The 16,783-nt window shown below is 40.9% G+C and overlaps 1 protein-coding gene across 8 annotated transcripts in view; it reads right to left on the bottom strand.

The window, feature by feature from the left end:
* ABI3BP (ABI family member 3 binding protein) overlaps positions 1 to 16,783 on the bottom strand; it is a 515,514-nt gene that overhangs the window by 208,810 nt on the left and 289,921 nt on the right. For all 8 annotated transcript variants that reach the window (XM_088481142.1, XM_088481145.1, XM_088481144.1 and 5 more), the window contains exon 9: positions 11,859 to 11,930. In XM_088481142.1, coding sequence (XP_088337268.1) covers positions 11,859 to 11,930 — 72 coding nt within the window. The remainder of the gene's footprint in view (positions 1 to 11,858; positions 11,931 to 16,783) is intronic.

Below are 16,783 nucleotides of genomic sequence, written 5' to 3'. Positions count from 1 at the left end.
TGATTTTGTCCTTCAAGCCATCACATTTATGAAACAGTGGTTTGGATGTATATGATGCAAATCTCCAAATATATGCAGTGGGTTTAAAAGCCAAACTCACAGAAAATATATGTGGCAGGTGAGATTGCTACCTGTCCGGCCAGAACCTAATAAGGGCTATATGTAACATTTGTATTGTCTAATTAAGTCGTATTCAACATTTGTAATATGCATGCTGACACAGCATGAAACAAGAGTGCACAAGAAGTAATATGGTCCCAATGAAAACAAAAACATTGCTGCCTCTATTCAATACTTTACATATACTATTGCCCACTTGGCCACTGACACTGCTTGCACTCTTTTCTGGTGACTTTATTCCGGCAGGTTTGGTGCTGGTTTGTGAGACCACAGCTTAAAAAATCTGATGATTTGTATTCAAATCATTAAAATAAATTGGGATGGCTATGTGCAGCGAGTTGTATTTGAAGATCGTAATGTTTTTGAGATTTTGTCAGGTGGATAGTAAATTGCCCCAACCACTCCCCCCCCTCAAAAAAATAAGAATAAATCGCAGACAAAAACTAATTTGATCCAATTGCACTCTTTAAAAATCTCCCATTCATTTCATTAAATAACAAAAGGGGTTGTGATCTGCAATCTTAATAGAAGGGGTTGTGAGCTGCAATCTAGGAGAAGAGGGCATAAAATATTGCATGCCTCTCAGATCTAGGGCCTGATTCAGAAGAGTAAGCAAATCCCGCCACAGGAAGGATAACCAGGGATAGCCCTGTTTAAGAAGCCAACTTTCTGCCCTTTAAAGCAGAACTGTACTTTATTTGGGAAACAATGAAATGGTAGATTAGCGAGATGACCAAATAAGCTTCTATTGTTTGTCAAAATAATTGCAATGTGTAGGCCTTAAAAACAATGGAACTACAGTATAATAGGCATTCCCAGATTTGATAGAAGCACCTCTACTTCAAGACTAAGATTACATACTCATATTTTCTGTGGAAGAAAAATTGCACAAAGACTTGTTTTCATTAATTTGTAAAGAGTAACAAAACAGACGCACAAGAAGAATCAAAAGAGAACAAAGGATTATTCAGAATGTTACATTATTATATATGTTGCAATTAGTTTCATTGCAAACTATATTTTCTTTATACTATTGTGATGCTTCAAGATGACAATCACAATGTACAAGGGATGACTGAAAAGTAATGGGACTGATTTTTTAAATTCAGAATCAGATAATGCAATGGGATTGAAATCAAATCCCGAATGTGGAAGCCCGACAGGAGGAGATCCTAACGCCGGCTGGTAGGTATCCTAGCCCTCCCTTAGTGGTCCCTAACCCTAAAACTACCGGGGTGGTGCCTAACCCAAACCCGCCCTTCCCACGCCTCAAACCTGGGGGGTGCCTAACCCCTCCCCTTTCCCTAGCCTAACCCTAACCATCCCAGGGGGGTGCCTAACCCTAAGTCCCCCCGGGGGTGCCTAAACCTAACCCTCACACCCTGTGGCTAACTCCTAAGATGCCCCGGACTTACCTTGTTCGGGATGGCGTCTGTCAGGATTCCGGCGTCAGGATTAAGATCAGTATTTCGATGCCTATCTTAAGTCCCGTGTCATGCATGAACCGTTGGCATGTAGACTGACGGCATATCGTCCGGTGATCTAATAAATACAGCCCCAGATGACTCCACATGTTCTGAACATTTTTCTTTTTCAAAGTAGCATCCTTAACAATCAATAAATGTTTTGCACCGTTTCAACAACAATTCAAAGACGTGCAGTAGACTGTTTTGTGACATCACTTTTAGTGTTGCAGCTGTGACATTTTTCACTTCATCATCTGTTGAGAACTTCTTTCCGCGCAGTTGTTTCTTCAGGGTTGGGAATGCCCAGAAATCACAGGGTGTTAAGTCCGGGCTATATGGAGGGTGTTCCAGTGATGTCCCATTAATTTCAGTCAGTGCTGCAAAAAACACAATTTCTTCAGCAAATGTGGTCTTTTTCGTCCTCATGGCTCCACACAAATGGGTTTTCAGGACGGATTGCATAGTAGTCACTATTAATTGTCTTTCCACAGGGAAACCAGTGCTGTAGGATCATACCGTGCGCATCAAAGAACAGTAGAAGCATGACTTTACACGCCAAAGGAATCACACAGAATTTTTTGGGCGGAGGCACATTTGCGTGTTTCCATACACTGGACTGTTGTTTGGATTCCAGATAATAATGACAAATCCAAGATTCGTGAAACGTCACAATCGATGTAAGGAAATCAGGTATCCTCTCCGACATTTGAATGGTGTCCTGGCACATTTCAACTTGTCGTCGCATCTGCTCTTCTGTGAGATTTCTGGGTACCCACCTGGTACACATGCAATGCATGTTCAGTTCCTTTGTCACAATATGCTGAACCCGTTCGAATGAGATGCCAAGTGAAGTCGAAAGTTTGCGTAAAGTTAACCTTCTGTCATTTTGCAACATCTCCGCAGCTTTGGCAATTTTTTCATCTGTAACCCTGGTGGATGGTCTCCCAGGACGCGCTTCGTCAGTCACTCACGTATTACCCTCATAGAAGTGCATCCATCACCAAAATATTGCCGCACGGCTAACTGTTTCTCCACCGTATGCTTGCCGTAATATTTCTTGAGTTTCATTTCCGCTTTTTCTAAGTTTAACACAAAATTAAATTACACATCTCTGACGTTATCTCACAGACAAGTCTTCCTCATCCACCATGACGAAACTTACGAAGATCTTCCACTCGCTGTGACCAAACAAAGAAGACTACGGCAGTCCAACCACAAGTTCAGACACATCGATGTATGAGCTTCACGATAACCAGTATAGCGTTGCGCGGTGGCCATTTTCTAGGCAATTTTTACAGCGCTAATACTGGCACCAACGTAGGACTACGGCGGCGGGGTGGTAAATATTAAAAATATGGGTGCAGGGTGTGCCCTGCACCCATTATAGAAACTCCCCTGAAACAGAAGTCCAAGGCGTGAATTTACTAATCAACGATTGTGGGTTTTCCTGAAATTTTCCATTGGATTTGCATAACAGAGATTTAATAAAGGCAAATCTTACAGATTTGCCTTTATTAATTTACAGATTAATTTGCGGATCCTTTATTAATTTACAGAAAAACCTGATTTTAAACAGCAATAGAAGATGGGACCGAATATCGATTATTTTAAATAGACAAGTATAGGATCCGCAAATTTACTAATGGTCGGTTTTAGAACCGTCCAAAAACTGACAGTTAAACGATGGGAAACCCACAGAAACTATAGACCTGTCTGTGGCAGGCGTTCTTACCCACAATACTGCACAGATCATATTGATCTGTGAGGCTTTGTTAAGTTAAAAAGCAAAGACATTTTTTAAATCATTTTAAATAAAATGTGTGTCCTCCCTCCACATCTATAACCAGCAGCAGTCTCAGTCAATCAGTGCGTCCTCATTCACTGCATAGGACAGTGGCTGGAAGTGACCCTGTCAATGTCGTCACGACTATGCAAAAGTACATTTGTTATTTTGCCAATAGTGGATGCCTACATGGAACAAAGAGGACCTCATCCCAGGATTTTGTGAGTATTAAATTGGAGAACGAGGGATGTGTAGGGGAGTGGTTATTTAATAAATGTATACAACAGTCGAAGAGTGTGTTCTGTCTTTATTTGAATATTATAGGCTGCGCTTGAAAAATTACAGTTAGGAGCTGTTTGGTTGATACTTTATCTCTCTCCAAGCCTTGATAAATCTCCCCATTATATGCATTGAAAAGCGTTCAGGATTTCTGAGGCTCTAGACAAGGACAATTGGACCATCCGAAAGCTGAAGAATTTGCATGAAGGAGAAAGATTGATCGCCATCTGCACAGACTTATGCTATAAGCTTCATACTTTTTCATATTTCTGGTATGAATCCAATTAAATAATATGAATGTCGTTTTATAAAGCAGAACATGTGAGTGTGATTGATTAAAAGGGTGAGCTGAGCTACGGTTTAGGATAACTACTTTTTGTTTTTTTACTGACTTCACCAATAGTGCAGTTTTTGTATTTGAAATAAATATTATTAACCTCTGAATCCTAAAAATTAAAAACATATGGTAAGAACTGTACCTTACCTCCACCTTACCTCCACAGTAGGGGGGATTTTATTGTGCAGTTGGCCAACACTGAAAAGTTGGGAATTTTCAGAGACAAAAATTCTAAGTAAAAATCAATAAAACCTCTGACTTTTTATTTTTTTGCAACCTGCATTTCAATTGATTTGCCCTGAAGAGCCACAGCACTAAATTGCACTAGTTTTCCTTCTAAATGAGTGCATTGCATGTCAACCATATATTTATTGTAGAGGCTATGTGACATAAATTCAGAGAATTATGGAATGCTGTTATTTACAGAGATTGAGAGATTTTTAGCCATTACGCATGCATGAAAGTCATACCGCGCACGTGCAGCAATTAGTTTGCGAGTACGCTCCCACATAGGATTCACTCGTAAAATGAGTGATAGGTAGTTAGCGTTTAAGGGAGGTAACAGGGGGAGGCTAAGGACACAAATACAAAAAACGTGAATCATAACATTAGAATGAGTATCATGGTGTTCTCTTTATATTTTTTAAAGAAGAGTCCATACAATTTTAAGGGTAATTTTGAAGTGGAAATTCTTCAGGATGTAATGAGCACCCGTCATCATGATCTTGGGCTTCGTTGCTTGAAGGCTTCCAGATGTTACGAGTAGGTGTGGATTACGAAGAAAGGTCTTTAATCGGAGACTGGTACACAAGCGTACCACAGATATACCATGAGGAGACTCAAGGACGAGCTGGGTCAGAACCACACCAACAGGAACAGAGCCAGTTAAGAAACAAATAGAAACATCAGAAGGCATTCAGATTAAAACACTGGAGACAACGGGAACCAGGAACTCTGTGCCAGAGCAGATACTATGTGCCAGAGCAGATTTAAATAATGTAAATTTATGCATCTATCCCTTTAAATTAAATTCAAAGATATGTGCTCACCACTTGGCCCATTCAATTTACGAAATTAATCGTATGCAAATAATTTCAAACACTGGGTGTTGTCCACTTTTGGACAACACTTACTTTACTACCTTTTCCTCCTATATAGTGCAAATGATTTGCCCTGAAGAGCCACAGCACTAAATTGTACTGGTTTTCCTTGTAAATGAGTGCTATGCCATCGCAACACTACATAAGGATGCCCACCTTACCTTACACACATCCGTAATGTTTAGCAAGACAGCGAAACCATCGGTAACATCCAGTGCAATGAGACCCTCACGCACACTTGCACAAGGTCTGACCTTACTCAGAAATTATTAACCTCATCACACGCAGTGAAAACCTAAACTGCGTATGGCATTGCAGTGGCTAATTGTAACGGCATTGAAATGCACTGGCACGCCTGCGTTCCTCCAACCACCCCCCGTCATTCTCTGACCATCCCCCGTCACCTCCTACAAACAGCACTTCCTGTCAATCACTCTGCGATGGGTCTGTGTAGATCGCAGTGAAACCTTCACGCACTGCATACGCATGCGCAAAACTCAACAATTGACCAATTGCATGCGTAATCGCGGTTTGCAATCGGTAATGAATCAGGCCCTTTATCCTCACTGTTCTTCTGTTTACTTCTGTCCTGCATTACATTGCTTATACTCAGCATTGCAGTTCCTAACTTACTCTGGGACTCACTACTCAATATACCAACGGTACCTCTACCCCTAGGAGAAGACCCACAGTGCAACAACCAACGATATAGTTACTAAACTGCAGGGTTTTTAGAAGTGGAGATGTTGCCTATAGCAAACATTCAGATTCTAGCTTTTGTCACGTGAACTGAAAGTGGCGTCCCAGTATGAAGAATATGAGAAACTGATGATGTTGAGCATAAAATGAATGTTGAGATGAGCATCTTGTAGATTTATTGGAGGTAAGGAAGTTTCCTATCTCTGCCATCTGGAGAAAGGAATACATTGACTCAACACAATTGCCACACTCAGCGAGAGGCAGGAAAAATATCCCAAAAGGGTAGGAGGAATCACATAACTTCTGGGGATGTTTATATTTCCTGCCTATACTCAGTTGACTATGGTCTAATGCATACTTGCAAACTATTTAAAGCTCCTCTCTGGGAGAAGTCGAATTGCAGGACCGCAAGGAGGGCTGTGCTAAATGTCACATGTTTGCGTCATTTAGTCCTGGCTCCTCCATACGGAGCTGCGATTCCAGGCAATTATTTCCCCATCCTGTCCACTTCACTAGGAATTGGGTGGGATGCGGGAGATCGGGACACTCTTTCTGAGGTGCTGGGGGCTACTTGAAAATTAGGGAGTCTCTCACAACTTCCAGGAGAGTAGGTAAGAATGGTCTTATGTTATGACTGCCATGTAATTTAAAAGCAAATTGTGTTGAATCCTAACATGATGCTTTGATTGGGACTCAATGTGTATTGATAACATTTCATCTGAACAAATGTAATAATTCCCGCAAATATGGATTTACTTAATTTTCTGAATAATGCTAAGCAACTGTATGCTAAACACAAATATATTTCTGCACCAAATTACATAGATATTAATTTTGAAGTACAGTATGATATTTGCTTATTTCGGACAACTCACAATTTCCTTTTACCACCAAAGGATCTATTTATGTACAATGATATAAGCACATCTGATGAAAGTTATCATAGATCACATGTATGACAGTTCTGATTTAATAACTGAGCTGTTATTAAAATGAAGAGAGCCAGATAATACAAGAAAGTACCTAAACACGTTGCCAAAATTGTCACAGCTGTAGAGAGGCTGCATAGCAAATATCAGCAGAGAAATTCGTCCATTTTGGAGATCTTCCAGCTGAGCGTTGTCTTCTCACAGCGAGTGCTAAGTAAACAATTATATCTTTCAATCTGGCCTGTCACAACTCTGGTAATCTAATATTATTCATTTGCATCCCTTTTTTTTACTAACTACAGTCTGAGACCTGCCACCTAATGTGTACAAGACAGAAATAACATAGCAACAACATAGCGGACTTCTTATTTTTCTCACTCAGTCAGTACAGTAATTGGATTTTCTACCAGATAAATGCGGAATTGGTGTATATTTTTTTCATACAATACATGAATGCTTTGCAAACAAGTTTAGTGTTTCCTATGTTGAGCAGCGTGAATGGCTCCCAGGCAGACTAGGATCAAGACAGAGGGACATAGCCCTCAAATGAGGACTGTCCTGCTGAAATTTGTGACAGTTGGGAAGTATGGATAAAGTACACTCATACCGCTTTTATACCGAAATTTCCCGGGTCTGACCCAGAGGTTAGAACAGGGTTTCAATCCGGATCAGACCAGAAATTTCACTGGCGCCGACCCAGGATCCGGGTCTGCAGAGACAAAGCTTTTCCGGCGTTGAAGTGTACCCTTGGAGATGACGTCATCTCCAAGTGCCACTGAAGCCAGCCAATTGGCAGGCATGCGGCACGATCCAGGTCACTGTGACCCGGTTCGCTCTGTTTACACTGCAGGGTTTCACGGGTTATTCCCGAGTTAAACCCTGCAAGTTACCTGGGTTGCATTGCCGGGTCACTCCACCCGGGAATCCAACCCTGTCCCATTTTACACCAAGGAGCTACCCGGGTTAAACCTGCAATAACCAGGATTTTAGCTCTGGTGTAAAAGAGGTATCACAGAGCGTCTGGGAGTAAAAAAAAAGGCTAAATTCCCCATGTGGCCAAACTTCTGAAATATCTGAATTCTCCCCACAGTAATTGCAACATTATTCTGCCTATTAAACTATGCTTAACAAATTAATTTAAATATCTAACTGATCTGAAACCTATTGTATCTATATATAAAACTAAGGGAGAGATGTATAAAAGCTTGGAGAGAGAGAAAGTGGATGGAGATAAAGTACCAACCAATCAGTTCCTAACTGTCATTTTTAAATAGAGACAGGAGCTGATTGGTTGGTACTTTGGGATCTATGCACATCCCTTGGAGAGAGATAAAGTGGAGATAGATAAAGTACCAACCAATCAGCTCCTATCTGCCATTTTTCAAACACAGCCTGTAAAGTGACAGGAGCTAGTTGGTGGGTAGTTTATCTCTCTCTACTTTATCTCTGTCCAAAGACTTAGGGCCTGATTCAGCAAGGATCACCATTCTGCTAATACACACGCTACGCAGTTGCTAATATCGGCGGTGAAATGCAAATGTTTGCAATCGCATTGCAATCACATATATTAAGATTATTTGGATCCTGAGGTTATATTGTTTTCTAAACAAACTAATTGTTATCCATTTTATTGGGAGATTGATGTTTATGTGTTATTTTAGATTATTGACCAGTCAATGCAATTTATTTGAATGTATTTGTGATAATAAATGTGTTTATTTATTTCGAAATTTTTTATACTTTCTGTACTAGTTTATTTATCAATTAGAGCAAGGTTTTTTTTATGTTGGCATTGCGATCACAGCCTGACATAAAGATGCCCACTTCCCCTTACTCACATCTGTATACTCGGGCAACATACAGTAGCGAATAATCGGTAACATTGGACCCATATGCACAGTTAAGGCAGGTCAGACTTCACTCAGGAATTGCTGCTTCAGCTCACGCTAAGAGGCCTCTGGCTGCGTATGGCCAAGAATTAGCTAATTAATGTACGCCGTTGCAACGCACTGATGCGCCTGCGTTCAACCGACCACCACACCGCTACCACCCACAAACGGCACTGTAAAGTGACAGTTAGAAGCTGATTGGTTGATACTTTGGGCCTGATTCAGACCCGCTCGCTAAGATGCATACTCTCGCTGCTGCCGATGGTATGCAGTGTGTATGCATTGTGCGTATGCATCGATGTGCGCGTGCACATACCTTAGCGGAAGTTCACAATGCGTTCGCTCGCTGCACATAGACAGCCCAGCAGAGTGAGTGACAGGGGAAGCCGTTTGTAGGTGGTAACAGGGGCTGTCCATTAAAAACGGGGGAGTGGAGGTGCAAACGCAGGCGTGCTTGAGCATCTCAACGGCATTTTAGAGGGGTGCATTAATTAAAAAACAACATCATAGTACACGTCACCTGGCTTGTTATTACACTGAAGTGCTTGCAGTGCTTGCGGCAGGGTATGGTCAGTCTCAAGCGCTGCGATAGCATCCGATGGTTGCATACACTTCCTGGACATGACGTGCACAAGTCAGGCTGGTGGGTGTCTGCATACACTATGTGATCACTCTTTAAGAAATATTGGGCGTGCTAATGCATTGCAGTGCGGTAGCACTGACTACGCAATTTGCATACACATTGTGCGAGCGAACGCGACCAGCGAACGGCTCTGAATCAGGCCCCTTATCTCTCTACATTTTATCTCTCTCCAAGCTTTGATAAATCTCCCCCTAAACGAGCAAGACAAAATATCTCAGTGATTGGTTTCTTCTAAGCCCAAGTATAGCTTCTGAAGTAAATAAAGTGCATTTTGTTTCCATCTATAAAATCGAATATATTTAAGAAATAATGGCTGGAATGGGAGGGGATTTCAAGAAATGTTTGACCGGAAATAGTAAATACTGTATCAAGTAGGAAATTAAAGCATATAACTATTTTTATTAATTGTCACTGCTATTCCTTTGTTGTGTTTACTGTCAGTAGTGATTTAAATATTGTTAAATTAAAATCCACTTCTACCCCTAATTGGATTTTAGCATATTAACTCCTTTCAGTAGTGATATTTCTCCATAACCTGTATACCATTTATACTCCATACGAGAATTCATATTCTGTGTCGTATATGCTGAGTTTATGATTTAATAGCAGTTCTTCCATAAATAGTTCCAGTAAAAATACAGGGGGTCATTCAGACCCGCTCGCGAGCGCAGGGCGCTCGCAAGCAGGTCGATATTCCCCCACTGCGCATGCGCACGACAAAGGGAGCTCTCCATCGCTCCGGGTCTCGCACCAAAGGGGGCGTGCTGTCGATGTTGATTGACAGCACGCCCCCTTTGTTGGGCGTGCCGGCCAGATGGAGGCGTTCCCATGGGAACGCCTACCGTCTGAAGCCGGGCCCACTGACATCACTAGTGATGTCAGTGGGAGTGATTTTGGCTCTGATAGAGCCAAAATCACTCCAAGTCTTGCGGCAGCGAGACCCTACCGCAGGGTCATCATGGACGCTCGCATATGCTGTGGGTGGTCACCCACAGCTATGCGAGCGGCCAGGAGGCCGCTCCATTTTCATGGAGGAGGGCACTGATTCAGAGCGAGCGCTCTGGTCAGAGCGTTCGGTTCTGAATCAGGCCCACAATTCCTACATTGACCTCTTACTGGGCTCTATTTACTACAATCCGCATTTGAGATGAAGGTACTCGTGCATGCGCCAACCAGCTCACCATACAAACACCCCTTGTGATTGCCCCTCCCCCCCGCAACGACCCCTTTGCCTCACACTTTCACTTACCTCTGGTTCACTGTAATGTCCTCTGGAGCTCTGGTCAGCTGGTCTCCCATCCTGCACTGTTCTATGCAGCAGCTGACCAGGGTCACAGTGCAGGAGCCGGTAGACCAGTTTGCAGTGATCAGCTTGTGATCTATTTAGACCACACAGGTGATCACTGGGGCCCGGCTCCCATTTCTGCTCTGCCTATCAGAGCAGAGCAGGAGTCGGGGAACCGGGGGAAACCCTGGATGACTCCATCTCCAGGTTGCGTTATTATCACAGGGCTTCCCCCGGGATTTTTTCACAATTTATTCTTAGTAAATCTGGGCAGATTACATTTCCCATTACAATTATGGGAAATGTGATCTGCTTACTAAAAGTATGTGATAATTAGGGTTTGGAGTAGAATTTTATGAATTCTACTCCAATTGCCCTTTAGTAAATTTATGTTATAATGAAAATAAATAATAACATAACCGGCAATTCAGAACATGAAAATGTATTGGAATGCACATTACCACCACCGGTTGTCTCTAATGTCTACAATTTTCTCAATGATTGTCCTCACTCCCAGAGACTACATAATTCTCACCAGTTGCCCACAGAGCATACAATATGGTTTGCTCCCAGATAGTAGATTATTCCCAATGGTTAAGCCCAGAGACTAAATAAATCTTATTAGCTGTCCCAAGAGAGAATTACATCTGCCTGTCTCAGCGGCTAGACTATTGTGATTGCTTTTCCCACAGAGCCTAAACACTACTTATGTGCTGTCCCAAGAGAGTAGTACATTCTAACTACATTCTAACTAGCTGTCTACCAAACCATCTACAGGTTAAAGTATTATTACATGCACATATCAGAAATAACAGATTAATCACTGGATCCCAGAGTATAGTATTTTCATTTTTGTTGTCGCCAGAAAGCAGGGTAATGCTAGAAATACTCCCAAGAAAGTACAGAAAAATATTAACACTCGTCATTCCAAGATTAGAATATTAACAATCATTGGCCTAAAAAGAGGAATATTTTCAAGGGTCTCAATTGATTGTTCTGGTTTTCTCTATGAAGCACAAAATAGTAAAGTAGTAGAAAAATAGCATTGATTGTCCACAGAATGTAGAATAGTACCAATGAATGCTTGTACACAGATCATAGTTGAACATCAAATATATCTAAAAAAATATATATTTTTTAAAGAGTAGCAAAATACCACAAAGACCAGAGTATTGCCAAACGCGGTCTTCACACTTAAAATTATCACCTGAAAGCATAAAAAAGTACAACGGGATGTCCCCAAAGAATGTTTAGTGATTGCTCCTAGATAATACAATAACACAATAGGAGCATTATGTAGAGTAGAAACAAATTTAAACAAGAAGTACCTGGTTTTGTTTTAGGTGTTGGTGTTCTTGTTGTGGTTCTCAACTGTGGCTTCTTCGTTTCTACCCTGTGGACTAAACATAAATATGAACATGAATACTGCAATCCACAACTACAATCCAAAAACTGCAATACACAATATGCTACAAACAGAATAAGTGACATTGGCCTCTTTATCAATATTATTTTTACTAAAATAATGTGAAAATGGGTGTTTTCACATCCATTTCACATTATTTTAGTGTCACATAAATGTATTACAGGGCTTTTGGAGCAGTTGTGAAAAACTACTCCAGCCCTTTAATTTACAAATTTTTAGTAAGCAGATAGCATTTTCCATACTTTTAATGGGAAATGTGTGATCTGCTACAAACTTACCACAGGTAAACATATGAAAAAAAGAAAAGAAAAAAAGAAGTCTTGTGATAATAATGCCACCTGGAGATGGCATTATTATGGCTTTCCCCCTTACATCGACTCTTGCTCCGCTCTGACAGGCAGAGCAGAGCCAGGAGCCGATGCCCGTGAGCAGCTTTGTGTGCCTAAGCAGACCACAAGCTGATCATTGTAAAAATAAATAAATATATATATATATATAATATATATATATACATGCACAGTTTATATATGTATACATATACAGTCAGGTGCATAAATATTGGGACATTGACAGAATTTTCATATGTTGCGCTTTAACTGCAGACGTTCAGATTTAATTTGAGGGTAATTACATCCAAATCAGGTTAATGGTGTAGGAATTACAACGGTTTCTATATGTGCCTCCCACTTTTTAAGGGGCCAAAAGTAATGGGACAAACTAAACAATCCTAAATCTAACTTTCACTTTTTAATACTTTGTTGCAAATCCTTTGCAGGCAATTACAGCCTGAAATCTGGAACGCATAGACTTCACCAGGCACTGGGTTTCATCCCTGGTGATGCTCTGCCAGGCCTCTACTGCAAATGTCTTCAGTTCCTGCTTGTTCTTGGGGCATTTTCCCTTCATCAAGTGAAATGCATGCTCAATCGGATTCAGGTCAGGGGATTGACTTGGCCATTGCATAACATTCCACTTTTTAGCCTTAAAAAACGCTTTGGTTGCTTTTGCAGTATGCTTCGGGTCATTGTCCATCTGCACTGTGAAGCGCCGTCCAATGAGTTCTGAAGCATTTGACTGAATATGAGCATATAATATTGCCCGAAACACTTCAGAATTCATTCTGCTGCTTTTGTCAGCAGTCACATCATCAATAAATACAAGGGAACCAGTTCCATTGGCAGCCATACATGCCCACGCCATGACACTAACACCACCATGCTTCACTGATGAGGTGGTATGTTTTGGATCATGAGCAGTTCCTTTCCTTCTCCATACTCTTCTCTTCCCATCACTCTGGTACAAGTTGATCTTTGTCTCATCTGTCAATAGGATGTTGTTCCAGAACTGTAATGGCTTTTTTAGATGTTGTTTGGCAAACTCTAATCTGGTCTTAAATCCTGTTTTTGAGGCTCACCAATGGTTTACATCTTGTGGTGAACCCTCTATACTCACTCTTGTCTTCTCTTGATTGTTGACTTTGACACATATACACCTACCTCCTGGAGAGTGTTCTTGATTTGGCCAACTGTTGTGAAGGGGTTTTTCTTCACCAGGGAAATAATTCTTCTGTCATCCACCACAGTTGTTTTCCATGGTCTTCCGGGTCTTTTGGTGTTGCTGAGCTCTCCGGTGTGTCCTTTCTTTTTAAGAATGTTCCAAACAGTTGATTTGGCCACACCTAATGTTTTTGTTATCTCTCTGGTGGGTTTGTTTTGATTTTTCAGCCTAATGATGGCTTGCTTCACTGACAGTGACAGCTCTTTGGATCTCATATTAAGAGTCGACAGCAACTGATTCCAAATGCAAATGTCACACCTAGAATCAACTCCAGACCTTTTACCTGCTTAATTGATAATGAAATAACGAGGGAATAGCCCACACCTGTCCATGAAATAGCTTTTGAGTTGCTAGTCCCATTACTTTTGGCCCCTTAAAAAGTGGGAGGCACATATAGAAACCGTTGTAATTCCTACACCGTTCACCTAATTTGGATGTAATTACCCTCAAATTAAATCTGAAAGTCTGCAGTTAAAGCACATCTTGTCTGTTTCATTTCAAAGCCATTGTGGTGGTGAATAGAGGTCAAAATATGAACATTCTGTCAATGTCCCAATATTTATGCACCTGACTGTATATATATATATATATATATATATATATATATATAGTGAACATTGGATTTGATAACCAGCGCCAAAAAATGCTTAAAATTAATATAAGAATAACGTTATGTTCAATAAGGTATCATGTGCAAGATATAAGTCTAAAAGCCAGATGAAACCGGTTGGGAGCTCCATGATCTTACCTTTCATGAACCTAACTCATACTCTGACTAAGATAAGCACCTTGCACTCAGCACTTTGTTTTTATCTTTGTATGTTTTTATGAAAATGTTTTATAAAATGCTTTGAGTATACCAGTATTTTTTTAATTATTTTGCTGTCATTTTTATTTGTCTTAATATGAAATTAGTTTAAATAAATGTATTTTAATAATAATAATAATTTTATTTATATAGCGATTTTCTCCTAAAGGACTCAAAGTGCTTTACATTTGCCTCAAATTCCAGGAAAGAACTGCACACACTTTAGTGAGCAACAAGGGGTGCCTAAACTCCTTAATAATATATATAAAAAGTGAGACCAGATCCCCTTCATCAAGAGAGGGGAAACCAACCTCTGAAGTCAGCACACCAAACAAGCAGTCAATGAAAAAAAACATGTATTAGTGAAGTACAGCCAAATTACATCGGGAAAAAGACACACTTGCATGTCACATCTCTGATGCAGTAGAATTTCAACAATGCCTGGTGACCTAATGCAGAATGCTGGGTGAAGCGCCCGACGGCCATTTCGGTGGTACAACCACCTTCATCATGAGCACAAGCTGAATCTGATAACCTGGCCTAGAAATAGGAGAAAAGGGCGCCGAATCAGACATATAATTAACACTCTCACCTGGTGCCGGGGAGCTAAGACTCGTTCTGGGCTTCACATACCGGGCAAAGACGGCTGTTCATCTAAGACTGCAGGATACAGGTACCACCCGCAAAACGTCATACCGCAAAGAAACCAATGACGGCGCGTGATGCGAGGGGCGTGTGTCAAGCACAAAACCTGTGCAGTGGACAGCCAGAGACACGTGACACAACTGCGTCACGTGTCCCAGGGACCCGGAAGACCTGTCCCATAGCGGTTGCCTAGGTAACCGGAATGCACATACTACTCCGTGCAGAGTGGAAAATAGACGTCTGACAGGCCCCCTTTAATCCAACAGTACAGTGACAAAACACTAAAAGACATACACATATGAAAATACACAGACCAAATAATACAGGAAGACATACAGTAGTTGCCTTATAAAAAACATCTCACATTGAATTTCCTACTTATAGTAAATCCCGAACATCAAGAAAACGACTATAATGTCTACCCAATCTGAACAAAACAAAATCAGCAAAAAATTAAACAAAAAAATTAATCACATAATGTCACCATCCAGTGGAAAAACAGGATTAATGAATCATGTCACCTGACCAAAACAAACATCGAGTCCATTAATTACGCCTAGCAGTCCCCAAACTAATTCGTCGTGTAGGCTCATCACAAAAATACATTGTAGGATAGTTCATCATTGAGACCGAAAGGACGAATCGAACCCAACTGATATATTAGTTCACATTCCTTTTGCATCAGCTTTTTTCCCCGATCACCTCCCCTTCTCAGAGGTTTGATCTGATGTATAGGCATAAAGTGAAAGTCACCCATATTGTGTCCTTTATCAACGAAATGTCTTGCCACTGGTGGCGTATTGACATCGATAGCTGAAAACGCTTTTTTAATCGATGATCGATGCATGGCAATGCGTTCCTTTAACATCCTGATTGTCTTGCCAACGTAAATCATTGGACAAGAACATTGTATAACATACACGACATAACGGCTTTCACAATTCATCCTCTGATGTAAATAATATTTATAGCCATTCATTGGATGAACAAAGACATCGCCAGTCAAAATGTATTTACGAAAGGCACCGTTCCTTGGCATCAGCCAGTTATCTGCCCCACCTCCAGGTCGTATATCAGCATTGGTCACCAGGTCTTTTAAGTTGTTGCTCCGTTTATAGGCAAATAGTGGCTTATTTTCACATGCATGTTTCAAGATGGGGTCTGTGCTAATGATGTGCCAATGTTTGAGGATTGATTCTCTTAGCCTGCTGGATGAGATAGAGTAGGTCGTGGGAAAAATCAACCTTTCAGGTGTCGGTGCAGGCTCACTAATGGTTTTTAGTAAGTCATGTCTAACCAACGCAAGACATCTTTTGATGGCATCATCCACCTCAGACTGGTTGTAACCCCTGTCAATAAAGTCCTTGCCCATTCTATAGAGTGCTTGAGGTAGCTTTTCAACTTCAGAAGTAATTCTCGTCTCCCGTAATAATTGTGAGAATGGCAAACCTCTTTTAAGTGGAGTCAGGTGAAAACTGTCAGCCATAAGTATTGTGTTTAAATCAGTGGGTTTTTTGAAAATATCAGTCACAAATCTCTCCTGTTCAATGGAAACTGAAACGTCCAAAAACTGTAAACATTGGGGACTGCTAGAGCATGTTACTCTAATGGAACTCGGCAAATTGTTCAAAAAATTGACAAATTGGTCTAAGGCAAAAGAACCTCCCGTCCATATTAAAAAAATGTCGTCAATGAACCTGGTGTAGAACTTAATATGATTTGAGAACCTCAGATTGGACAAAATATATTTTTGTTCGTAATCATGCATATATAAATTAGCGTAGCATGGGGCCATGTTCGACCCCATTGCTGTTCCA

The sequence above is a fragment of the Taudactylus pleione genome, unplaced genomic scaffold (assembly GCF_031769625.1).
Source record: "Taudactylus pleione unplaced genomic scaffold, aTauple2 ptg000265l, whole genome shotgun sequence".
Taxonomy (NCBI): domain Eukaryota; kingdom Metazoa; phylum Chordata; class Amphibia; order Anura; family Myobatrachidae; genus Taudactylus; species Taudactylus pleione.
This window is presented reverse-complemented; position numbering and strand designations above follow the sequence as displayed.